This window comes from Ambystoma mexicanum, chromosome 3p (genome assembly GCF_040938575.1).
Source record: "Ambystoma mexicanum isolate Mex_15411 chromosome 3p, UKY_AmexF1_1, whole genome shotgun sequence".
Classification (NCBI taxonomy): Eukaryota; Metazoa; Chordata; class Amphibia; order Caudata; family Ambystomatidae; genus Ambystoma; species Ambystoma mexicanum.
The window spans coordinates 1,163,755,944-1,163,782,754 of NC_090925.1; the positions used below are offsets into that span (position 1 = coordinate 1,163,755,944).

The 26,811-nt window shown below is 48.4% G+C and overlaps 1 protein-coding gene across 11 annotated transcripts in view; it reads left to right on the forward strand.

The window, feature by feature from the left end:
- The window catches only part of JADE2 (jade family PHD finger 2), a 1,406,581-nt gene that overhangs the window by 810,624 nt on the left and 569,146 nt on the right, over positions 1-26,811 (forward strand). For all 11 annotated transcript variants that reach the window (XM_069652559.1, XM_069652560.1, XM_069652566.1 and 8 more), the window contains one exon: positions 951-1,162. In XM_069652559.1, coding sequence (XP_069508660.1) covers positions 951-1,162 — 212 coding nt within the window. The remainder of the gene's footprint in view (positions 1-950; positions 1,163-26,811) is intronic.

The window sequence follows — 26,811 nt, forward strand, 5'->3', positions numbered from 1 at the left end:
TGCATTTAAACGATCTCCATGCAACCATTTTGTCAGACGACTTTGTCACAATGTTAACATATGGCTTTGGATCCTTACTATTGTCCAGTGCTACAATATAAGACAAGAGTGAATATTTAGTAAACACTATGTCCATAATACAAAACGTCTCCATGTTTCAGGCTAGGGAAGAGAACTGCATATGTCGGATGGTTCCAGGTCATTATGCCTTGTTTGAAATGCTGTGTGGGATTTGCCACTGGCATTGTGACTTTATTTTCCCCATGGGTGGCCCCAACCTGCACCCCACATAACCCTGTGTTCCCCAACATCTAAACCTCTACAATACCCCCTGTACAAGGACAGAAAGTGAATATAAGCAGTTTTTTTAAAAATCTTAGGCTGCTAACTAAAGCATGAATTTCATCCAAAAAAACGGTATTGTCAGATCGACCCAAATTTCTGCGAGCTATTTAGCTACTGCATTTGGCCAAGAAATGCCTGATTAGCATGACACCACCAGCTGCCAGGATCTACTTTTCACTCCTGGAACTCTTGGTGATATCCAAACACACCTATTTTTAGTCAACTCTGTTGATATGTATAAGGAGCATAAGAGCACACCTCAAAGACATGATTGGCCGGCCATATATGTTCGACAAAAAGCTACAGTTTGCCTCTCATGTGGAAGTTATATTTGCGGCACACAATGTAGTAGATCCTTGCTGACCACAGATGGCTGCTGCTTGCAAGGTGATGCCAGATATCCAGGAGCTGCTTTTAGAACCTGCTCATCAAATCCACTCTCAATGAGCCAGAAATATCTTCCTTCATTCACATCGCCCTCAAACAAACCATTGTACATATTTATTGCAACAAATGAATGGAAAAAGCACAGACATGATGTGTTATTTTGTGTGCATTATATGATTGTTGTCTAAAAATTGATTTTCTGTTTTCTTTTCATGCAGAGATTCCAGAATTGGATGAGCCCACTTTGGAGAAGGTTATGGAGGAACTGGAGATGATGTGTTATCAAAACATGAACATGGCCATCGACACTGAAGAAGGGCTGGGAATCGAATATGATGAAGATGTTGTTTGTGATGTGTGCCGCTCACCTGAGGGAGAAGATGGCAATGAAATGGTTTTCTGTGACAAGTGCAATGTCTGTGTGCATCAGGTGACTTTCTGATATGTGATTTCCTTATGTACTGTGTGCTTCTTTTTAGTTGTCCATAATCCTACGTTCTGTCCCATTTCCTCCATACTGTATGGACATCCCTCGCTAGGGACGGGAGACGGAACCTTTTTCACCAGAAGAATCGTCTTCCCCTTTAAATTTTAGATGCGTGCAGCGGCGCGGCCCTGGGAGCATGCTCTCCCCTAACTCTGCCCACCGGCACACTTCCCCAGTCCTCTTCCACATCAACGGGAACAGACCGCTTTCACCAGCGCTCCTGGGTTTGGCCTCTGGCCTAGTAATTCCACTCGCTCTTCCCCAGAGAAGTACTTTTATCTTTTTTTTCTTTTTCCAATCTGGTACCACTCTGTCATCTGGTGCCATGCTCCTCCCGGGCGCATATCGATGTCCACAGGCTTCAGAAGGTGTCCAGCCTGCAAGGGTCTGTTTCCTTTGTCCGACCCCCATGCTCTCTGCCTCCGCTGCCTTGGCCCCGACCATGGCTGAGAGGGCTGTACCACGTGCAACGCGCTTGCACCCTGTGCTCTGAAGAACAGATTAGCCAGGTGGAGGGAGCTCTTCGGGAAGTCGCCTCCAGAGGACTTGAAGAAGTCATCAAACAGAAGACCAGACCCAAGGTAGGCGCTCTGTTTTCTTCCGCACCCCGCAAGAGCGACTCCTTACCCATTAAGCGTACAAGCCCTAACAGGTCCTAGTACCAGCGCACATACCGAGGCTGACTCAGCTACTGGCCTGCAGGCCGAGGGGTTGCAAGATCCTATTGGTGATTCCGCTGAGGGACCGACTCTATTGCCGGACTCGTGTCTGAGGGGGTGCCTGTACGCAGCACTACCAGCACCACTGCCGAGGGCACTCCACCTACCAGGCCTCGTCCTGAGGTGTAGGGTAGGACTCACACTCCACCCTTCTGCGTCCTGGAGGAAGCTGGGCCCAGCGTGGCAAGCACCATGACACAGGCACGTGGCACGCAGCCGGACAAAATGGCTGCAAGACCAGACAAAACGGTGCCTCGCCCGACACCATCCCCCATTCGGGGACCAGGTAGGGGAACGAGTTTCCAGGTTGGACTGGGCATCGCCTGGCACTTGGCCCACGGCATACCCATCAGCGTCCCAGGGCAGATACACTTCGCCACATTCAGCAAGACAAGGTGTGCCCAGGTCCCAGCAACCTCAGGGCCCTGTGTCTATGCCGGTCCCTCCAAGCACTGGTCTGGCCTGTGAAGACAGGTTCTTTGACAAGTTCCTCCCTCTCATGAGGTCCCCGAAGATGGGAGTCATCCTTAGGGATGTTATCAGGGACATGCTACCCCCAGTACAGCCACTAGCACCCACGGCCACCCTGCCCTTGGGTCCAGCTCCTATGGTCCCCATGCAGCCTCTGCTGCCAGCGCCAGTCCCTATGACACCGGTTCCTATGCCTGTACCAGCCTCAGCCGCCTATCAGTATGCCATAGCCCCCTGCTCTGAGCACTCCTCCCGCTGCTGCATACCAGCCGGACACACTGGTGGACACGGATGAAGAGGAGCACCCCAACACTCCTTTGTCTGCCAAGGCATTTCACGACTGGCTAGCGGGCCTGGCTGAGTATCTGGTGATTCCACACCCAGAGGTGGAGCAACCTGAGGCGGGGGTACGGGCAGAGGCTCTCATTCTACGCCCCATGGCTAGAACGGGAATCCCAATGCAGAAGGACGTGGTTGCTCTTGCCAAAAAGGATGGCTGAAACCACACTCCACACAGCCTACCAATAGGCGCCTCGACGCCAAGAATAGGCAAACGGAAGGGGACCCCCTCTTACTGCTGGCTCACCCCCAACCACATTCCTTTGTGATTGCTGCAGCCTCACTCTATTCAAAGCCACAATCATCCTCGCCTACATCAGCCTCGGCACTCCTGGGTAAGGAGGAGAACGTTCTGGAAGCATAGGGAAAGAAAGTCTATTCCAACGCTTCTCTTCATCTGCGCCAGTCCAATGCAGACGCCATGCTGGCGGTGGTCAATCAGAGGCTCTAGCGAGAGATTGCTGATTTCCTTCCTGAGCTCCCGGTGCAGAGCCAGGCGCGCTTCAAGGCGGGGCTGACGGAAGCAAAAATAGTCGTACAGGACATTATGGAATCCAAGGTTGCCCACATTGACACCTCAGGATGTGCCATATGTATAGCTACTGACATGAGAAGGACGGCCTGGCCATGGGCTACGAAGTTCAATCCTGATGTCCAGGAGTGTATTCTGTACCTTCATTTCGAGGGGGCGATCTGTTCCGTTCTATTACAGATGAGGAATTGGATAAAAAGAATAGCTCTCATACTGCCAAGTCCTTATCTATCCTCACTAAGTCCACCCCTAAGGCATATAGCCAGGCGCACCAGCACTCAGACAAGGGTCGGTCCTTCTGAGGCCTCGGGCTTCCAGGAGAGATGATCCAGGCAGCCTGGACAGATCCCCGAGCCAGCACAGACGAAAACAACACAAGGCGGCTCACAAGTGCTTTTTCCAGTCCCCCTCCTCAGCCCCAGCCTCAGAGGGCAAAACGACATGACACAACCATCCGGATCCCTGAGTCTCCGGTGGGGGGCAGGCTTGCCCTTCACTCCCAATGCTGGCGGACACGTTTCTTGGACCCCTGGATCATCTTTGTGGTATCCACAGGCTTACGGCTCCCTTTCCCTCCTTCTCCTCTCTGTTCCCCTCGACTCCCACAGATTGGTACAGCAACTCTGTTGGCGGAAATTCACTTGCTAGTAGAGAGCCAGGCAGTGGAGGAAGTCCCAGCCTCGCAGCAGGGTCTGGGCTTCTATTCACAGATTTTTCGCCATATACAAAAAGAATCAGGCCGGCCCGAGAGTTGTTTTGGACCTTTCCACCTTGAATCTTTCCTTTCCGCTCCAAAAGTTCAAGATGGTTACTCCAGCACTTATAGCAGAGACATTGCGTGCGGGACACTGGATGTGCTCTGTGGAACTGAAGGATGCCTACCTACACGTCCCTATTTCACAACCACATCGGTCCTCTTTGGTTCAGGATCATGGGTTTTCGTTTCCAATACATGGTTCTGCCCTTTGGCCTCAGATCGACCCCAGGCCTCTTCACAAGGCTTATGATCGCAGTGGCAGCCCTGCTCAGGGCCCAGGGCCACCACATCTACCCATAGCTAGACGACTGGCTCGTCAGGGCAGGGTCTCTGGAGGCAGTCCACTACACCGCCTCAGCCCTTATGAATACACTGCAAGAACTGGGATTCTCCATCAATCTCACGAAGTTATAGTTGGAGCCCACGCAGACTTTCACCTTCCTGGGCCTTATCTGGGATACGAGCTTTGAGAGGACAAGATCACAGGCTTCAACAAGGCCACGGGGCATTTCCTCAGCAGAGCAGTGACCTTGGCATGGTGGTACCAGCTCCTCTTGGGCATCATGGCGGCATGTCTCCTGGGCGTGCCGCATATCAGGCTCAAAATGAGATGATTGCAACTGCACTTTGCAGCCTCCTTGAGTCAGAAGAGGGGTCCCCAGGGGGAGCAGGTTAGCATCCTGCATCACCTCCACCAGAACCTGGTTTGGTGAAACACATTCAACAACCTGCATATAGGAAAGCCCTTCCGGCAACCACTACCTCAGGTCACCATCACCACGGACTCGTCCCTAGCGGGCTGGCAAGCTACCCTGGGCAGCAGCAGAGTCCACGGGGTACGGTTCAGTCAAGACCAGGCGGCCCACATCAACTGGCTTGAATTGATGGCCATCAAGCTCGCTCTCAAAGCCTTCCTCCCGATAATCAGCGGCAAGGCTATGCTCATTCAGACGGGTCAACTCCCACATGTATTACATCAACAAGCAGGGTGGCACCAGCTCTCCTCCCCTCTGCACTCTAGCAGTCAACATCTGGTAAAAAAATACACTTGGCAGCAATCCACCTCCCGGGGGAATCCGACCTAGAGGCGGACAGGCTCAGCAGACTGGGTGCAGACAACTTCAAATGGCAGTTGGACGAGCAGGTCCTTCAGGGGATTCTTCAGCCCTTCTGTCTATCCCTCTGTCTACATTTGTATCAAGAGGGGACAGAAGATTTGCAGTTTTTCGCCATGTACAAAAAGAATCAGGCCGGCCCGAGAGTTGTTTTGGACCTTTCCACCTTGAACCTTTCCTTTCCGCTCCAAAAGTTCAAGATGGTTACTCCAGCACTTATAGCAGAGACATTGCGTGCGGGACACTGGATGTGCTCTGTGGAACTGAAGGATGCCTACCTACACGTCCCTATTTCACAACCACATCGGTCCTCTTTGGTTCAGGATCATGGGTTTTCGTTTCCAATACATGGTTCTGCCCTTTGGCCTCAGATCGACCCCAGGCCTCTTCACAAGGCTTATGATCGCAGTGGCAGCCCTGCTCAGGGCCCAGGGCCACCACATCTACCCATAGCTAGACGACTGGCTCGTCAGGGCAGGGTCTCTGGAGGCAGTCCACTACACCGCCTCTGCCCTTATGAATACACTGCAAGAACTGGGATTCTCCATCAATCTCACGAAGTTATAGTTGGAGCCCACGCAGACTTTCACCTTCCTGGGCCTTATCTGGGATACGAGCTTTGAGAGGACAAGATCACAGGCTTCAACAAGGCCACGGGGCATTTCCTCAGCAGAGCAGTGACCTTGGCATGGTGGTACCAGCTCCTCTTGGGCATCATGGCGGCATGTCTCCTGGGCGTGCCGCATATCAGGCTCAAAATGAGATGATTGCAACTGCACTTTGCAGCCTCCTTGAGTCAGAAGAGGGGTCCCCAGGGGGAGCAGGTTAGCATCCTGCATCACCTCCACCAGAACCTGGTTTGGTGAAACACATTCAACAACCTGCATATAGGAAAGCCCTTCCGGCAACCACTACCTCAGGTCACCATCACCACGGACTCGTCCCTAGCGGGCTGGCAAGCTACCCTGGGCAGCAGCAGAGTCCACGGGGTACGGTTCAGTCAAGACCAGGCGGCCCACATCAACTGGCTTGAATTGATGGCCATCAAGCTCGCTCTCAAAGCCTTCCTCCCGATAATCAGCGGCAAGGCTATGCTCATTCAGACGGGTCAACTCCCACATGTATTACATCAACAAGCAGGGTGGCACCAGCTCTCCTCCCCTCTGCACTCTAGCAGTCAACATCTGGTAAAAAAATACACTTGGCAGCAATCCACCTCCCGGGGGAATCCGACCTAGAGGCGGACAGGCTCAGCAGACTGGGTGCAGACAACTTCAAATGGCAGTTGGACGAGCAGGTCCTTCAGGGGATTCTTCAGCCCTTCTGTCTATCCCTCTGTCTACATTTGTATCAAGAGGGGACAGAAGATTTGCAGTTTTTGGTCCAAGACTTTGGGATAACATACCTAGGGAAATTAGGACGCTTGACTCTCCAAGTTTCGTAAGGCCCTAAAAACGTTTCTTTTACAATAAATACAGTCCATCTTTATGCTTGTTAGGAACCCTCTTGGTTCCGAGGATGGGACCTATTTTAGTTATTCAATGCTAACAAGTGGTTTTCTTTCCTGATGTCATCTGCGCCATTATACGGTTTAGTCAATTTCGAGCATGTTATAAATTCCTCAAAATCAACAAGTGGGGTCATCCTCAGGTGGATCATTGCATCATCCTGATAGCTCTGTGGTGGCCAGCAAGGCCATGGTTGTCAGAACTACTCTGCCTGTAGGATCAGGCCCTGATGCATCTGCTGCTGGATCCAGCACATCTACTCTCTCAACAGGGAGGCACAGTCATTCACCCCGCCCCTGAGAGGTTAGCCCTCGCAGCGTGGTCCCTGAACAGGTCACACTGAGGCATCTGCATTTGTCAGAAGCTAACCTAAAACATTATACAAGTGGCTAGGAACAATGCTACCAGGAGCCAGTACAAAAGCAATTGGACCAGGTTTTGTCACTGGGCAGAATCAAAGGAGGTCGATTCATTGGACTGCACTCTGGATGACGTGCTATCCTTCTTTGTGCACCTTGCACACTCGGGGGCTGCAGGTAGACACGTGGCGCACCTATCTGGTGGCCATTGGAGCCTACAGGGACTCTGACGAGGAAGTATTCTCATCCTCTAATCCGGTGGTTAAGACACTTGGCGGGCCTGACCAGGCTCTACCCGCGTGGGACCTCAATGTGGTCTTGGGCGCCCTGGCGCACAAACCTTTCGAACCCATGACACCCGTGGACATCAGGCTAGTCACCATTAAGACGGCCCTGCTGGTGGGCCTTACCTTGGCATGCCGGATCAGTGAAATCCAGGCTCTGGTGGCCTCAGAGCCTTACACTTCTTTTAGAACTTGCCCCGCTTTCCTACCTAAGGTTGTCTCCTCCTTTCACCTAAATGAGGAGATAGTGCTACCAACGTTCTTCGCTGACCCCAAGGATGACACTCGGAGGGTATTGCACTCTCTGGATGTCAGCCGGGTGCTCAGATACTACCTGTACAGGTCCAGGAGCTTCTGCAATTCAGACACCCTCTTTGTCACCTTTGGCAAGTCAAAGCCGGGCTGTCAGGCCTCCAAGGCTTCCATAGCAAGTTGGATGGTTACGGCCATCAAGGAGGCGTATGCAGGGCAGCACAAATCTCTTCCTGCAAATATGCATGCCCACACAATCAGAGCTAAAGCCACTGTGGTTGCGTTCAAGAGGCACGTCCCGTGGCAGATGAGCGGCTACATGGGCTACACCCTCGGCCTTCTGCAGGCACTACTGCTTGGATGCTGAATCAAAGTCGAATGCCGCATTTGGTCAGGCCATGTTAAGGAACTTGTTTTCCTAAGAGAGCACCTCTCCACCTTGGGGCTACATTCAGTTGTAATCGCCCATACAGTATAGAGAATAGGGGACGGGACGTAGGAGTAATGTAGGAGTAATTATAGGTTACTCACCGTAGTGACTAATGTACTCCTAGTCCATAGTCCCCTTTCCTCCATAGGTCCCACCATCCTCCCCCCTAATAATACTGGTGCCATTAGGCAATGGTAATATTGTCGACGCGTCGAAGGGGACTGAGGAGTGGCGCCGGCTGGCGGAGTCTGGGGAGCGAATGCTCCCAGGGCGGTGCACCCTTGCCCATCTAAATTTAAAGGGGAAGAAGATGTTTCTGGTGACAAAGATTCTGTCTCTCGTCCCTATTGAGCGACGCCCATACAGTATGGAGGAAAGGGGACTATGAACTAGGATTACGTTAGTCACTACGGTGAGTAACTTATCATTTCTCCCACATAGACGATGCTTGCTAGTGAGGAAATTGTGTACATTACCACAATGCTTGAAGGCATATGTACAACTACCAGGGGGGATTAAGGGTGTACTGAGCCCCCTCAAAGAAAATAATTGGAACATTACCTTTGGTCCCCCCACCTAACTATTCCACCCCAGCCTTCCATCACTTTCACCAACAATGCTGCAGTGCTTACAGGAGAAAGAACACATCTGGGGACAGTGGCAGTTTAAGCAGGACGGCCCACATTACCAAGAGCGAAGCTTGTCGAAAAGGGTATATGGTTTGCAGACATTTTACTTTCAGTGAGTGTTTTGATAAATTAAATGTGCACCAGGTCCAGTGTACATTACATGCCCAGAAGGATTTCAGCACAGATAATGTTCAGACCTATTTTTCCACTATAAAAATCTGTGGTCATTCGGATGTTCCCATAATGCTCTTTGACTTTATTCTAAGTAGCAAGGTGCTATTTGCTCGTTGTGCCATTCTCATAGGTGACTTATTGACAGAATTAAGCTGATGTACTTATTGGGGCTCATTTTAAAAGCGGTGTTGCAGTAAAAGAAGTGTAAAAATAAGGCGTAAAAGGCTTATGCCAGTCTTTGCACTTGTTTTACGCTGGGGCATTTTCAAAATCTTTTGTAGGCAGAGTGGTAGACAGAAGGGGGGACATATGATTCCTCCTCCTCATGTCCACTCTGCCTGCAAAACTGCCTAGTTTTACGCCTGCATGAGATTTTCGTGCAGGCGTATACAGGCGTATACAACTAGTGACTCCGTTTCACACATGCAAAAAAAGCAGGGGGACCCCACACAAAAAAATCCATTGTAAATGTAATTTACAGGCAGTTTTTATATTTTATTTTACAAAATGGATAGTAAAATGCAAGTAATTGCCTGTATTTACTCTTTTGTTTTGCTCTCTGTTTTGTAAAAATGGAAAAGTGCCTGCAGGGGACCCACCAGCATGTGAATACTAATGTTAGTGGTCCCCTGATTGCAATTACCACTTTTAACAAAATGAGCCTGACCAATTGCAATTTTTATTTACTCATTGTCAGAGTATTTGAATTAAATACAGTGATTTATTTGCAAACTAGGCCGAGAGATGTATTTACAATATACAGCCGGATGCTAAGTAGACCACCAGAGACCATGTTTTATGACCCAAAGTACATATTTGCAGGTTCTCATGAGTTATTTTTTGGGACATGTGGCTCCCCTTTCAGGCAACACCCATCATTCTTTAAACCACACCTCTTAATAGAGCCCCACTCATCTTCATACCTACTGGATTCTAGTATGTGTTACCATAGAGAATCATATGTGAATTGTATGGCTTTCTACTCCCTTTACTTATAAAACTGTGCTGTAAAATGCACCAATTCTACCCATCATTTAAAAAATGTTCGAAGCAGGTAATCTCCCTCTAATTTGTGGGAGATATAAATGCCCCTCCACTAAAAATATTTGCTTTCTGCTACTGACCATGAATCGTTTACATTACCAGTGCTGCACCCCCACCAACCCTGCACCGCTTTGTTGGAAACAAGAGCTGCCTCCAACCATTGCACACATAATAATGTTACTGGAGGTGCACATTGTTGGCTGGTATGTTTCACCTAGTGCAACACATGGAGTGCCCCTCTGGCAGCATGATCCTCTCATTCCATTGTGCATGCATGATGGCCCAGGCTGGCTTGGTAGTCTGTGGTGCAGCATGCACATCTTCGAGGAACTTGGTGGAACCTCTCGGCAGGCTTTACAGGCCACCCTCCCTCAATTTGTGGTATGCCACTGTCACACAGACTTACATTTTAATTGGAGTCCTATGCTGGCCTGGCAATAATACTGGCATGCTGATGAGGCCATCCAAAACCACTCATGGTGCTGCCTATATTTGACTTACGATGATTGTACTACTTAAGCCTTGACTGCTGCAGCTTCCTGCAGCATTGAAGGCTTTATCAATTCAACGCACAGCATGCTGCACATTGGCCTGCCATTGTGCCATCGTGCCCCAGGTTAAATTGATACAAATGATTGTGAGCTATGCATTATCGTCGTCACTGTATGCAGGTGTAAGCTGCTGGCCTTCCACAGTGCCAGGCCTCTAAGTCAGAGAGAAAGTGAGAGAGACAGTGTCAGTCAGACACTAGATTGAGGCAGAAGAGAGCCAAGCCATCCATGGCCACAGCCCACCCAACATCAACTCATCCTTGAGTTGAAAGAAAATTGTCCCACATTCGGAACCCTACAAAGCAGTGCCTGATCGGAGCAGCACTCCAACTTGGAAAGTGTTCAGGGAAATGATGGGGCAAAAACAAGTGCTTCTGGACTTTTCACAAGACCATGTTCTTCTCTTGAGTATGGATTTCCTCATTTTCTTTGTATATGTCTTCGTAGGCCCATAGCCCATAAGAGGGTCACAGCCCCAATGAGTGTTCAGCTAATAATACAAGGCTGCTAGGATACTAAACTGCTGCTGTAATAGGCACTAACTGCTCTGATAGATTGGACTGGAGAAGTGCATGGAGAGTGATTCTGATGGTCATGAGAAGATGCGGTCAAAGAGCAGGGCAGGGCAAACCTACGAGAGGGTGGAGGGTGGTGTCTCAATGATGGGGTATAGATTGATTAAAGGGGATTTATGTGGAAATCAAGTGTACAGCTAGCTTTGGATGAGATCTCTCCAGATAGAGGACATGGACAGAATGTGCAGAATACAGAACATTTGCTCTGTAGAGGAGTGTTTGCAGTAATAGGTAAAGTATTGCATTGGTGTAGCATCCATACTCACTCAGAGTTGACCTCTTTAGAGACAGGAAAAATAATGATCAGGTAAAGTCAACAACCTCACTGTGAGGCATCTAGAAAGAGACCAAGAAGCAATTGACTGGTCATGTCTTGTCTTGAGACTTCTAAATAGTGGTGTGGTTAGTTAGGCATCCTCTGGCAACTCCCATAAATATATTCAGTCTTAAGGGTGCTGTTGAAATTGGATCTCGATCCCTGTGCACATTTCCTACGCCCATTTGGTCGTAGAGATTATGCTGACGGGACCCTTGTTCCGGGGCACAGTTATTGAACCTATCAACTCTCCAAGAGAGGAAGTTATGTTTCTCCGATAAATCCTTTGACCCTTTCAAGTCTTTTTGGAGCTCTCCACTATTCGAGGTGACCCACTTTGTATGCCTGCTCTGATCCACTGACCTTATTCTGCACTGCAGATAAATTGCTCTGCCTCCCTGGGCTAAACCCTTCAACCCGTTCTGGCTTCAAGGGAGAGCATTGCTATCCCTGTGAAAGTACCCAGGAACTTTCACCATGAGAGATGGGAGGCTATGTACCTATGTGCTAATTTAGAAGACTGTATTGTTTTGAGAGGTTCTCTGCTACTCATTTTAAAACACTGTTTTTCTGTAGCTTGCCCTGTTGGTTTCCTCCCTCCTCTAAATCCTGTGATAATAGGTGTTATTAGCCATTGTAATGATAGTACATGTATGGACCGACCTCAAAATGAAGAGCTGACTTGGACTTGCCATGCTTCAAACCTGTGTTCTCTAAGCAAAATACAAACGTCTGAGTCAAGCTTATAACTAGCCAAGCTATGTTTTAGGCTTAATAACCAGAAACCATACTTTCTGCATGTGACTTATTCTACTTGCCTAAATCCCAATCCTCATTAAAGGCAACAATCCCAGTCTCTGGATAGGAGGCAGAGACTCATTTTTTTCTGTAGATGGAAGATTCCCAATCCCTGCAGGATCATATCCTTCCTAAGGCCAATCGTTTCCTCTGCTTTATAAACTAATAGAAACCACCTTTGCTATAATTACCTATGTTATATCTTTGCCTGACCCCCAGAACTTGTCCTTACTGCACGTGGCATGCTACTTGTGCTTGGTTGAAGATATAGAACAAGTTTCCTATGAGTGGTATGTTTTATATCCCTGGGTGAATCCCAGAATCCATCCTTCCTCCGGGTAACTGCATGTATTCCCTGTGTTGATAACGTTAATCTATTCTTGTTTTTTCATTTCTTAATTCAATTGTAATTGTGGGTCATTAATCCAATGGCATGTCTGGCAGAGACCTTGAGCTTGGTCTGTGCTACCCATGTATAAGCTGGATGTACTTTGCAGGGCCATTTGACAGGTCACTGACAATGGCTGGTTGAGTAGAGTGTTGTGGGAGCTCAGCTTGATCTATTAAGCGTACAGCCACTCTCCCAATGTGTTCCTCACAGGTTCCAGATCACTGTCAAAATCCCCAGAACCATACCTCCTGCAGGTGGCTAATTTGTCTCTGGTGAAACCCCCAAACCCATCCCTCCCACAAGATAATAGCAGAGTATCCACGGTCCACAACCCAGAACTAATCCTGCATATAGGTAACAGGCTTGCAATCTCTTTGCTATTCACAAGAACCAAATCTTCCAGCATCACAATGACTTGTGTTTGACTAGCTCTTACTGGCACCCACCGTTTCACATTGTAATGACTGGTTCTTTGTCCTAGTGCTGATTCCCAGAGCCCAGTCTATCTACAGGTAAAGGTTCTTTGGCCATCCGCACATCCCACAAGCACATCACTCCTACTATTGATGGGCTCTTTGCCAATAGGTGAACAATCAGAACCCCTACTTTCTACAAGGGAAAAGGTGTTTTTGTCCATGAAAGAATTCCCATAATCCACCTTTTCTATGGGGGATAGATTCTTTATCCCTCTATGAATCCATAAAATCATCACATATTTCAGGTAACAGGTCATGCTTTCCTACTCGGACCTGAAAAACAATTTTTACAACAGGTAAACGGGTTACACATCCTTCCTTTGAGTGAGTAAATGCCCAGAATCTAACATATGAAATACAGTGTTTTGTTCTTGGGGGAAAATGAGCAGAATCTATACTTTTTGGAGGGGAAATGTAGTGGTTTAGTCCAGGGGCCATGCCCATGATCCATCCATCCATCCATCCCTACAGGTGAGAACAGTATTTTGTCCATGAGAACATCTCCAGGCCACATCCACTACAAGTGAACATTCTCTTTTCACAGGTAAACTCCTACTGTCCATCGGTCTTTCGGGTGACACTAAATGAGGGTTGATGAATCTCCTTCATGCATGCTTTCCAATAAATGCTTACGTCAAAAACACATCCCTCTTAAGTGATCTGCAGCCCTCACTGGATCCATCCTTCCTACACATGGCAGGCCCTTGGTTCCTCCTTGCAGGCTGCAACCATATTATCACTGTACAGAGCTAATTTACCTTGCAACAGTGACTACTGTGACGGGATTAGGGGCTTGACCCTGTCAAAGGGGAACAAGGACCACTTCTGACCTCGGGTAAAAGGCATTCGAGGGGATACGTCCGAGCCAGTCCTACCCTAGAGGTGGATTGAGGGAGTTGGGATGCCCCCAGTCCGTGAGCCTCCTGAAAAAGCCTTGACTGCTAAGACCGGTACTACTTTCAATCACCCAAAGCTGTGCACCCTCAGATCTGACCTGAGTTTTTTTCTTTATACTCATACGTCCCGTCCCCTTTCCTCCATCCGTATGGGTGCCCCTCAACATGGGGACGGTACCAGAACCTTTGGCAGTGAAAAAGTGAGCTTCTCCTTTAAATTTAGTATACATGTGGGGGCACGGCCTAGGGTGTGGGAACGCCTCGGCGAGGCCCGACTGTCCGCCTCACCTCAGTCCTTTTTTCAGCATGGACGTTGCCGGACCTAGCAGCCAGCACAGAGACTTTTTTAGCTTTCCCCTTGCTCCCCGTTTTGTTTTTTCAATCGCATATCACTTCTCTTCACTGCTTCGCCTCCCTCAACACAGGAGGATTCACAAGATGTGCTGCATGCGACAGCTCGTTCACGGCCTCGGACCCCCATGCACTATGTCTTGAGTGTTTGGGACGCGTTCACTGCTGGGACACATGATCGGCTTGCAGCGCTCTCGTTCACACGGCTCTTGTCACGGTGGAGGGAGATGTACCACACTTTTCCTCCGTCCACCGTAAGGGCTTCGTCTCCACGACCTCTCGTCAAGCAAGGTAGGCCCTCTGTTCAGCACAGCTCCACAGTGCGGCAACTCTTCCCTGGCGTTCCCACGGATAGGGGTTCCTCGGATTCAGGTTTTGACACGTCCGAGGCCTCTTAGGCTACCGCCTTCCAAGCCGAGGGGCCCAGGGGTCTTCTGGGCGCTCTCGGGGCAGACCTAAGGCAATCCCCCCTACCGGCTCCCAAGCTGAGAGGCTCAGGGGCCCTACCAGGCTGTCCTCGAAAGGCAGATAAACTTCGTACTCTTCTTCAACCCCAGGGGGTATGGGATCGTCAAGTGCCACCTCCAATCTGAGGACGTCCATCCTACCGGATCTCGCTCCGAGGTCGTGAGTCATGGCATTATGGCTACCGGCGAGGCGGCCGAGGGCTCAGCGCCTACCAGAGGGATCTCTGAGGTTGATGCTTACCCTTCGGGTGCAGGATCTGAGCTGTATCCTCTGGTGTCTGAGGCCTCTCGTGGCTCAGGGCCTTCGGGCCCTCCCGCCGAGGGCATGATCCAAGGCTTCAAAATGGCAGAGAGGCACCTGGCAGAGTCTGCCAGGCCGGTGGCCATCTTGGATTCAACTCAGGGCCTGCCCATGCTTTCGCCAAATTGAATGGACTCTGCGTGATGATCCCAATCCTCTTCTCCCTGGAAGCGACAGCAGATTATATGGTACAGGCATCTGGACTCAACAGGGATACATCTACGATTTGCAGCCTTACGGCTACACTCTTTGGGCATCTCAGCGATTTGACAAGGAGCGGAGGCCCCGTGCCTCTGAAGGCCGGACCCCTAGGGACCCGGTGGCTTGCGAGGACAGCTTCTTCAAGCGCTTCCTCTTCCTCATGCGTTCGCCTCAGATGAAGGGGCTCCTGAAGGATATAGCGAAGGAGGTTATCCCCTAGGTGGCGCCTCCAAAGCCCCCTCCTCTGCTCCTCCAGTTCCTCAAGCTCTGCCGGTTCCAGTGCCGGTCCTCCCCTGGTCCAGGCCCTACCGGTTGTTCAGACCCCTTCACCTCTTCCTGTACTACCAACGCCTCCCCCTCAGCAGCCGTTGGACCTGTTTTCAGCGGCGGACTTAGGGGGGACCCCGTCTGCACTTGTGTCCCAGGGCCCGAACTCCTCTCGGTCTGTAAAAAAAAAGGGGGGGGGGGCATGAGGATGCTCAAACCCAGGACAATGAACCCTCGGCATCCGTTAAGACCTTTCATGACTGCCTTCAGGGCCTGGCGGAGTTCTTGGGGGTCCCTCTGCCTGAGGAAGCCCCCAGGTTTCGGGAGTGGTCTTGGGTAAGCGCAACACGATTCGGTCTGGCATCCCTCTCCAGAAAGATGTCCTGCAGGTGGCGCAGAAGGTCTGGGAGAAGCCCAGGGCCAACGCCCAGATGAACACGAAGTTGGAGAACAGTTTCAGGCTAACTGTCGGGGAGCCAATCCTCCTGGCCTCCCACTCGAAGCCACATTCTTCAGTGGTGGCTGCAGCCTCCTTATATTCTAAACCATTGTCTTTGTTATCTTATTTCATGGGAGCCACATGCAGTTGTCTTTTCAAGGAGGACAAGGTCCTTGAGTCTTTGGGAAAGCGCTGATATTCAATCCCAGGACTGCATCTGCGGCAAACCAGCACAGACGCCCTCTTGGCTGTGGCTAACCAGAAGCTGCAGTGGGAGCTCTGCAATTTCCCGGCTGACCTCTCTTCGGACAAGCAAGCCTCCTTCAAGGCCGGTCTGGCAGATGTCCGGCCCATTGTGCAGCATCTCATGAGCATCTCATGAGGGCTGTGCCCTGGTGTTGAGATGAGAAGGACGGTGTGGATGCACAACACTAAATTTTCATCTGGCGTGTAGGAGTGGATCCTGGATCTGCCCTGCACTTTCTCCGGCATCAAGGGGTTTCAGGACCGCGGTACACAGAGGCCTGACCGGTTGCCCAGCGACAACATGGTGAAGCAGCAGAGGATTTTGCGTGCATATGTCTGCTCCCCCTCCTCTGCCCCCGTCTCTGACGCCAAGAAGCAGTGATATCAAGGTCGGGAACACCTGTGGGGCGGGGGGCAGTTTGGTTCTTTTCCAGGACACCTGGAATGCTCTTTTCATCACACAGTGGCTCCTATCCATAGTCTCCTCAGGTTTCAGTCTTCCTCCTTTAAAAAAAAAAAAGACATTATTGGTTTTATTACGCACATACAATAACAGTATGACAGCATATTTTTTTTGCATCTTGTAATATTGCCACCCAGCCTAACACAAACCCATTTAACCCCCAACTAACTGGCCCCTCCCTCGTTCCCTCCCCCCAACAGTGCCTGTCAAACTAGGGCCTATCCTGGATTTGTGTCAGTCTCCTAGAATGTTACAAATGTAGTGGTTACAGAGGTCTATCTGTTCCATCTGGTTTTGTGTCTGCCCCTGCAAACAATCTTCGCTGGCGTCCCACCGGCTTGATTGTATCGCCTGCTTCCAAGCCGCTGTTTCAGCTAGAGCCCATTTTTTCAGGTCCCTCCATCAGTCCTCTATGCTGGGGCCCTTAGGGGATTTCCATGCCATGGCAATTCTGTGTTTGGCCAATATATGCGCTAGATCCTTCGTTTTGTGTATGTGTCGTTTGGATTTGGAGCGTGTAAAGCATCCTAACAAACAAACAGCTGGGGACAACACGTTCATCCAGATTCCCCCTCTGTTCATTAAATGATTTTGCACACAACGGGTGTATTAATGAAAATTACAAAAAAGTCCTTCCTCCCTCCACCACTCACACACCCTCCCCCTCCCACCAAAACACCCAAACACCCCATACCCCCCAATAAACACCCCATACTCCCATAAACACCCCATACCCCCAATAAACACCCCCTTAATCCCCTGTACACAACCAACACCACCTCCCCCCTCACCCATTGTCATCCCACACTATTTGCAGGCTTTTTTTGTGTCCGGGGCAGCATTTCGGTCTGCCTTGCACTCCGCCTTGTCATCCGCACAGGGCTGGAGGGTGCGGAGGATGAGGTGGATGCAGTTGGGATTGGCACCGCCGGTGAAGGTTGTTGGTGCTGCATGTGTTGTAGCATGCTGGTCAGGACCTGCGTGACAGCCCCCAAACTGTCACGGATCATGACTGCACTGGCATTAATGGCGGCAATGGTCCCAGCATTGGCCTGACTGATCTCTCGCTGTGTCTCCTCGCTGTCAGCCACATATTGGCGCACAAGGTCAATCATGGAGTCCTGCCTTGCCTCCACACTTGACAGCCGTGCCTCCGTGTCAGTGGGTGCAGCAGAGGTTGAGGGTGCTGCGGCTGGGTGTGCCATTGCAGGGCTGGCCTCTGGGGTGGTAGTGAGGTCGGAGGAACTGTGTAGTAGAACTGCAGAATCCAGCATGGGGCGGGCGGGGAGAGTGTGCCCTGAGTGGTGTGTTGGAGGGTCGACGGGGGGCTTGGTGTGTGTGGACATTCCACATGGATTGTTCCATCTAGGTCCACGTACTCCTCCGCTCCTACATCCTCGTCACTGAGTGGGGCCGTGGCTGCTGCCTCACCCACTGAGCTTGTGGCAGCGGACTGGGTGCCATCAGCCTCCCTTTCAGCTGTTGTTGGCAGCTTTGTGGTAGCAGTCTCGTCCGCTGCTGTGGTGTCCTCATGTGCCTGCATGGCCTGTGCACTTGCCCTGGGTTGGAATGTGGGCCGCGGTGCTGCCCCGGAGGTGGATTGGCCAGTGCCCGGCGGTCTGGCCCTGGACGTAGATGGCCTTGTGGCAGGGTCCTGACACCCACCTTCTCCATCAGTGCCTGTGGGGGAAGAAGAGATGCAGGGCATCAGCGATGGTGTTTCATACAAGAATCATGAGATGGTGCTGTACAGTATTTAATTTCTCATGCATTGCAATCTTATAGGTGTATCACACAGGGTAGTTTCTTTTTTTTAATTTTTTTTTATTTAAAATGCATTTGGTTTATTTCTTAAACCTTACATTTGTGCAACATATTGGTGCAATTTAAGAGTAATATGAATAAATACGGAAAAAAGAAAGAATCTCTGAACGAAAATAGCATAGTCTTTAAAACACTTATGTATAGTTTACAGCAGTGATGTCCTTCCAAAAGTGGACGATTGTGGACACCATTTTTCTGTTGTTTCCCATTAGAATATAGCTCCACTGTGCCTTAGTGTCCAATGGGATGGTTGCTGACTCGTATCTTTTACTGTATGTCAGCCTTTTCTGATTCAGAACTTCACATTCCATTATTATGTTTCATGGTTTCTTCAGTGACTTTGCAAAATCTGCAGTTAGTACTGTTCGAGGGGATCAGAGTCCATATGCCTAAGATTTGTCGTGTCGGAAGGATGTTTAACCTAAATCTTAGTAAGGTGTTGCGTATTTGGCGATCTGGGAATAGGTTGAGGTAGTGGGGCACTTGGTTTATTGCTCTTGCTTCTCCGTCGCATTTAAGATTTAGCTTGTATTCATCTTTCTTTTTTTCTGTCTCAATCCAGTCTAGTCTGGCCAGATGCTTTTTGGCTGGTTGAGGCCTGTTTGTCAGCATGTCGAGTGATATGTTTTTTTCTGAGCATATGAGCTCTGCGGCTTCTCTCCGTCTTGTTAGAACAGAGTTGTTTGGTGTTGATGGCGATGCTCTAAATATATCAAGTGTTGCGATGTTGTCTTTGTTATTCAGTTTCCTGTATGTGACAAGGATTTGCCACGTGATTATGGATTGCAAAGATTGAAGGCCGAGCTCGTAGCGTATACGTGGCATGGGGGTTGATTGGGGTAGAGATAGAATTTCCCGCCAGTATATGGCTTCAAGTTGGATCCATATAGATTGATCCATGTTAATCAGGCATTCCCCCCAGTATGTCAAGATTGCTGTTACTTTTTGCTTGTAAAAAGCTAAGGCAGGTTTGATCGAGAACTTACCAAATTTCTGGTGGATGATTAAACCCTGTCTGAACAGCGATTTTACTTTTGATTTTAAGTGGAGTGCCCAAGGAATTTCGCTCGTTGATTGATTTATCCAAATTCCTAGATACTTGTATGTGGTGACTTGTTCCAATCGTTGGTTTTGAAGGAAGAACACCGGGAGTTTCAATTTACCTTGGGCTTTCCGTGTTAAAGTCATGACTTTTGTTTTTTTTATATTTATGGTGAGTTTGTTGTGATCCATGTATTTGATCATTTTGTTTAGTGCAAACTGAAGACCGCGTGGCGTTTTTGCAAGAAGAATAATGTCATCAGCACATGATGTTAGGGGAGTTGATGCTTTCTTCTTAGTCAGATGTGAACAGGTTAAATAGGGCAGCAGCCAGCGGGCAGCCTTGTTTGAGCCTGTGCCATGTTCTGATTTTGTTGCTTACAATCCCATCTGCTGTCATTCTCACCTGGATCTTGGTGTTCGAATATAGGAGTTTTATAGGTGCTAGTATGTCGCTAGGGCATCCCCATAGCTCCATTTTGTTCCACAGGAGGTCCCTGTTGATGGTGTCAAAGGCGAGTCTTAGGTCTACGTATGCAACATACACTTGGGTGTTCGTCTTGTCCGCTTCGTTTTTTAGCATGTTCAAAATGAATAGGTTTATGCTTGTGCCAATTCTTCTCACAAATCCCGTTTGTCGAGTTGCTTGGTGGTAACTCAGTTTTGACCATGCGTTTAATTTTGTTAGGAGGTGGGTTTGCGAATACTTTCCCCAGAGGATCTAGTAATGCCAAAGGTCGGTAATTCATCGGATCTTTGGTGGATCCCTGTTTGTATATGGGGATTATTTTTGCCAGCTGCCAGGATGTAGGTATCCTTTCGGTGCTGTTGATTAAGGTCGATGATTGCACCGCAGAATTCCACCCATGGTTTAGGATCCTTTTTGAGAATTGCATTTGATAGCCCATCAGGACCAGGGGCCTGTGATGCATTTAGGTTCTGGATCGCATTTTCAAGATCTTTTACTTCATATACAACTTCGCATGTGTTTTCCTTTTGGGTGATGGTTTTTCCTTGGATTGCAGGTCTTTCTTTATATAACTCGGTGAAGTATCTGGTCCAGTCTTGCTCAGTAACATCGACTATCATTGCTTCTTGTTTGTTAGTATTCGAGTTTAGCAGGTCCCACAGACGTCAGGTGTTGTTGTTTCTGAGAATAGACATCATGTTTTCTGCATTCTCTTGTTCTTGTATCATTTTCGCATTTTTTAACCAATTTTTGAATTTTTGCTTGGCTCTATGTATTTTAATTGTTTTGGTTTAACCCGGTTCATATTTTGCTCTTCTAACTTCTCTTCGCATTTCTTTTTTTTATACAGCAATCGAGTCATTATAGGTGTACTGATGCCTCAGGTGTTGAAGGTCTTTCCGGACGGTTGTCAGTTTAAACTGATTCAGCAGCCATCCGTAGTTTATTTTGCTGTTGTCTTTTAAATCAGCGTTCTTGAGTGTTTCCGTCAAGATTTTTAGTTTGTGGTGGGCAATTTTGAGTCGGTTCATTCTGGAGTTTACCTTATTGGAGGGATGTGTATTCTCCTTGGAGAAGTGCCGCTTGAGTCCCACAAGCGCTTCAGGATGTAATGGTCGCTTAGGTTGCTGGATATGTTTTCTACTTCCTTGATGGCTGCTGAAATTCTTTTCGTGACATAGAAATAGTCTATTATGGATTGCTTGTTTCCACATGACCAGGATGGAGTGGGGGTCAATGTGTCTTTGTTTATTGCATCCAGGCGGATGAAGTTCCTATTGTCTAGTTCAGCTGACCATCTTCTTGCACGGGGTTCGAGTCGATGTTCTTCTAGCTTTTTTCCTTTCGAGTCATAAATATGGAAATGAAAGTCGCCGCATAAGATGTGGTCTATACCTTCGTATTTATGTCTGTTGATGTCAATTATGGAATGGATTGTGTCTATTGTCTGCTCGTCTTCGTGTTTCTTTGGGTTCCAGTAAACGTTGGTAATGCTCAGGTATTTGGAGGGGTTCCCTACATCATTTGTGGTTTGTTCCAGTTCCGGTGATATTCGTTTTTTGAGTATTGTGTTTTGTGCGCAGGAGTCTAGGTTTGTGTATTCTATGACCTCATAGGAAAGGTCGTGTCTGATTAAGGTGATGAGACCGGCTGAAGGTCTACCTGCCTTTCCTGCAATTGCGGGATTCGTCTGCGTGAGGTATCCTTCGCAGATTGGAGGAACAGTGAGCCAGGTCTCTTGTAAGCATATTATGCTGGCATTATTCAAACCTGCATGTGCTTTGTGGAACAAATGTGAGTGACCACGTGTGTTCCATGAACAACATGTCACAAGCTGATTAATATCTGAATTTCGTTGTTATAGTGAAGTTTTGTCGTTGTAATCATTGGTGCTATTTGTTGAGTCGAGGTTTCTCCAGAAGGGGGTTTTGTCAATACTTCTCCTGGTGCCTGCTCTTCTCGGTCTATGCTGATGTGTATCTGGGTTTTAGAAGCTGATGTCACTTTCATTGGAGCTCTTGTTGTGCGGGTCCCAGAGCTTGGTATATTCTAGGTCTTTGGTGCTGCTAATTTCTGAATACATTTGGCTGTTTTCTAGAACATGCTCATGGTGTATGTATTCATATTGCTGAGCGAAGCATTCTACTATTGATAAATTGAAACCAAGGTATTTTATGTCTTTCTTCGATGAAGCAATTTTCCTCAGAGTTTTTTCTGTGTGACAATGTATCAAAATGTCGTCCAGACTTTTGTCGTTGATGAATTCAATTGTTTTGAAATCTTTCGTGGTGATCGTCTTTAAATTTGGGATGGCTTGAAATAGGCAAAGGGTGTTAGTCCTGTTCATGATCAGTTTTACATCACGATTTGTTGTCCTTTCTAGTTTTAATATATACCGATGGATCTTGTGAAGTGGGTCAACAAATTGTAGATATTTTAGTGGGTTTGTTTGTTCTATCTGGCTAGATTTCTTTGGTTTGGGATGCATCTGGTCCTCTAGATTCAAGGTTTGGTCCGAGTTTGCTGACTCTGAGGGCGTAGAGGTTGAAGAGTTATTTGACGAAGTTAGATCGCCATCTGAGATCTCCTCACATGATATCTCTGCAGTTATCATCGGGCTTTCATAGGTCTCTTCATCGCAGTGCAATATTATCATTGATGACGTGTTGATTTGGTCTCCTTGTTCAGTTGGTTTCTCAGGATTTTCGTTCGCTTTATGTTCAATTTCTTGTTCAGAGTATGTTGACAAGTTCATCAATGATTCTATGTGTCCTTCGTCGCTATCCTCTGTTCCAGTAAATGGGATTGAGTTGTTGGTTTGTTGAATCTCTTCTGATGCTTTCTTTGGATGTCCTTGCAGATTAGATTGCACTGGTGTGCTCATTTTAGATCTGTCTATTTTTGTTTCTTGACGCTGGTTTTGTATAGCTTTTTTATTTTCGTTTACACTGTGCATTAGATTTCTCAGAAATGCTCTTGAGCCATTTTGGCGCTTTTTAGTTAAGGTCTTTTTGGTTTTTTCTTTTATTTTAGGTACTTCACTTGGATTTTGTTGTTCAAAGATGCTGTATTTTGCGTCCCCTTTTTTGGCTTTCCTGTGGGGGTGTCTGTTTTAGGATTTTGGTCAGACGCTTCAGAGGACAGGATTTTGGCAGCATCACAGGGGGGGTGAGTCTGGAGTTAGGTCAATAAGTAGAATATCGCAGTCAATGTTCTTATTCTCCATTTGAGAAACCTTTTGATTTATCACCGTTGACTTCTTTTTTTGGTCTATACTTTGCGTCCCATTATTAGTGTTTTTTGCCTCCTTGGGTTCTGTTTGTGTATTCAAGCTTTTTGTCGCTGTTATGGCGATAAGAGCTTCGATTAGTGCGGCTTTATCCGATCTGTCTTGTCTTGCTATTTCAGCAAGTCGTTGTTGCCAGTTGTAGCTGATCTCTGCTTCTTTATTAAGACGTTCTTGTATTTTTGCTATTATCACTTCAAGACTCTTTTGTTTGGCGTATATTGAGGCCAATAAGGTTGTGTGCTGTTTCACAGTCTCCATGTTCGATTCATGGAGCTTTATGTATGGGATCATGGTTTGGGTCGTCACCGCCATCAACATGTTTTGGAGGTCGACCATGGAGGTCGCTATAGACTCTTTGGGAGCTGTCAAAGTTGTTGCGCAAATGCACTTTCTCTGTTCATTCGTTGGATCCATTTTGTCTGGGCACATTGATTGGTTTTTGCTGACCATAGGATTACTAGATCTTGGTTCTGCTTGTTAGAGGGAGCGTTTGGTTTGTTGTTTTTTTTAAGCTTTCTATTTTTGTCCTGTAATTCCATTAAAGCCTCAATTTCAGTCAGATCGAGTGATAATCGCTCCATCCGTTTAGCATTGATGGGGAATGTATTTGTGGCTTTCTGTTCAGGGGTTCTTATGCTTTCATAATGATTCTTCCATTGAGTCTTTGCGTGCATTGCTATCTCTTTTTGTGAGTATAGGCTGAGAATGGATGATCGATCCTTTCCTCTCACTTCATACTCGCCACTGGTTCCTGACGACCCTGGTTCTTCTTTAAATTCACTTAATGTGGTAGATGGATATGTCGATTGGAACTGCACTCCCGTCGAGGCAGAAGAGTGGTTCTTAGGTATGGTTTGCTGTATATCTTTCAACGTGGTTTGTTTGATTTTCTCTTCTGTAAAATTGGTCACAGTGTTAGACTCGATCAAGCAGTGCTTCATTTTGTCTTTTGCGGTGGGTTGTGCCTCAAAGCGGATTTATTTGTTTCCGTGGCGAGGATTAACGCTGTCTAGCTTTGAGACTATCAGAGCATCTAGCGTGTTTGTTTCTGCATCACTGTGACAGGTTTGGCTGTCTACATTGAATATGTCGCAGTCCGCCTGTCTGTAGGAGTTTAGTAGGCTGTCTGCATCCTTGGCTGAGATAGGAAGGCGGGTTGATAAGCGCATTTCCTCCATGATTTTTGTTTGCATCCTGGTATTGGGGTGTATATTCGGCACAACTTGCTCTTTCACTTCTGAAATACTTATTCTGATTTGTTTATTTTATTTTGTGAGTGTTTTTTGTTTGTGTCTTTTGTATGACTTTGGTCTTTGGTATCAACTAATCCCAGATACAGATTCAAGCCCAAGGGGGGCGGGTCAAGGGTGCTTGTTGCCGAGGCTGCCGGTGCCGCTCCTCCACACCAGGTGGCGCAGCGGGCTAGGCAGGGCGGTGTCAAAGGACTGGTCGGGCTACTTCGCCTGATTCAGTCTGACGCAGTAAAGCGGGTTTCGGAGGTCTGGGGCCGACGCCGGTCGCGCCGACCTCTTCGCCAGCAAACAAACGTTCAGGAGGGAGAAGGAAGACAGGCAGTTGTCATGGACAGGTGGTGAGATTCAATTGTACTGAGAGAGAGAGAAAAAAAAAAAAGAAGAAAAAGCTGGGAAGTCGGACAACTTATGCACCAAGTGCTGGGGCTCAAGGCGAATGGGTCAAAGGACAAAGTCCCGCAGTCCCCACGCGCGAGGCCCGCAGCTAGCAATCTGTGTTTCGCAATTCCGCATGCGGACTTGTCAGATCAAAAGAGCAGGGGGTGCTCGAGGCGTGAGGGTCAAAGGACAGAGTCCTGCAGTCCCCCGCACGCTATCCCCACAAGCAGGCAGTTCCTAGGATAGGTACTTCGTGAGTTATTAAGGATGGGGTGCCAGCCGTCTTTTAGTCTTAGATATCAGTTCTGCCAGCTATCAATGTTTGTTAGACCCGGTGCAGGTTAGGGGGAAAAAGCACGCTTCCAGTTGTGTTTCTTACCTGGAGCTTCCTGCTTTCCGCAAGTCCCGCGGACTCCCACAGACTCCACACTCGTCCTCCACACTCCGCGGCCCGCTCCGCGGTCTGTTGTAGGTTTAGTAGAGGCAATAGGCTCCTCCTCAATAGAGCTAGAAAGAATACTGTGGCAGCTCCTGCAGACTCCACACTCGTCCTCAACACTCCACACTCTGCCGCATTAGCCGTGCCATCTCCATTCGGCACTGATGAGTACCAGGTGGCATGCCATTGTATTGGGCTTTGTGTGATGTGTTACATGCAAATGGTCCCTGTTTGTTAGGTGTCTGTTGGTAATGGGATTGGCCACAGCATGCATTTTAGTGTGGCAGGGTTTGAGCCTCCATCTGGACATGGATCTGTAAATGTGTGTACGGTGGACCATGCATTGCCTTGGCTCGGCTCACTTTCACATCAGTTGTGCTACGTAATGGTTTGGCCTACTGGGGTTTGCAGGGTCACTCACCTCCATCTCCAGATGTCGCGGCACCCGTCTCCATTTCCCCGAAGCCCTCTATCGACTCCATCTGGATGGTTGTGCTGCAGGTTTCCTCCCAGCGCATGAGTTTCACCGGTGAGTGTGCACCCCCGTCTGTGGCCATGGCCTCCCTACGATTGCTGGCCAGGATGTTCCGGACCCTGAGACACAGGTCGTCCCATTTTTTTTGCAGTCTTTGACTGTGCAGGGGGTGGTGCCTACTGCTGACACCTTGCGTGCTACCTCCTCCCAGATTTCCTTCTTCCTCAGCTGCACCTCCCTTTTGAGGTTATTTGTGACTACCTCATCCGCTTGGGCAGCAAGGGTATCTGCCAGCATATTTAATTCCTCATCTGAGAAGCGCTTCTTGCGCAGGCGGCGGGTGGTTTTACGGGTAGCCTTGGACATGATGTATACAATGGTCCTGGTCTTTCCTCTGTAGCAGTGGTGGTTTGGGAGGATTGCAATGTATTGTGTTTTTAAAGATGGCCGCCGGTGCATTTCCCGTTCCGACGCGATGACATTACTTCCGGGTCCGGTATTACGAGCCTGGTATTAGCATGTTGTTATTACCGGGTCGTTATTAAGGGATTGCTCCTTGGCGGAGGTGGGGTCCCGTGATGGCGCTATCGGGGGGTTGGAGGGCCTGTAGCGGCATGGCGGTGTAGCCATTACCGGCATGGGCGTTCGCGCGTGCTTGCGCACTCGTAATCAGCCACTATTGGCGGCGTCAAAGGTGCACGGACGTGCTAATACCTCCATGCCGGTAATGGCTCAGTTTTCAGCAGGAATCTCGCAATGAGGCCCTTAGATACATTAGAAAGGAAAATGAAGGACAAAACCACCTTCAATAATGTGAGTCAAAGAGAGCAATGAGGGATCTCCTTGCTAATGACCAAATCGTGATCTGAAAAGCAGACAAAGGGTGGGGGGGCTATCGTCCTGCAAAACAGGGAATCTTATGTGAGGGAATGCAATAGACAACTGCTTGACCTTATATGCTACCAACGTCTTGAAACTGACCCCATTAAGAAATTACAAATCATCATCAGTCAAAAAGTTGAGACGGCTAAACAGAGAGGATGGATCTCCAGAAAGGAGGCTGACTTTCTAGT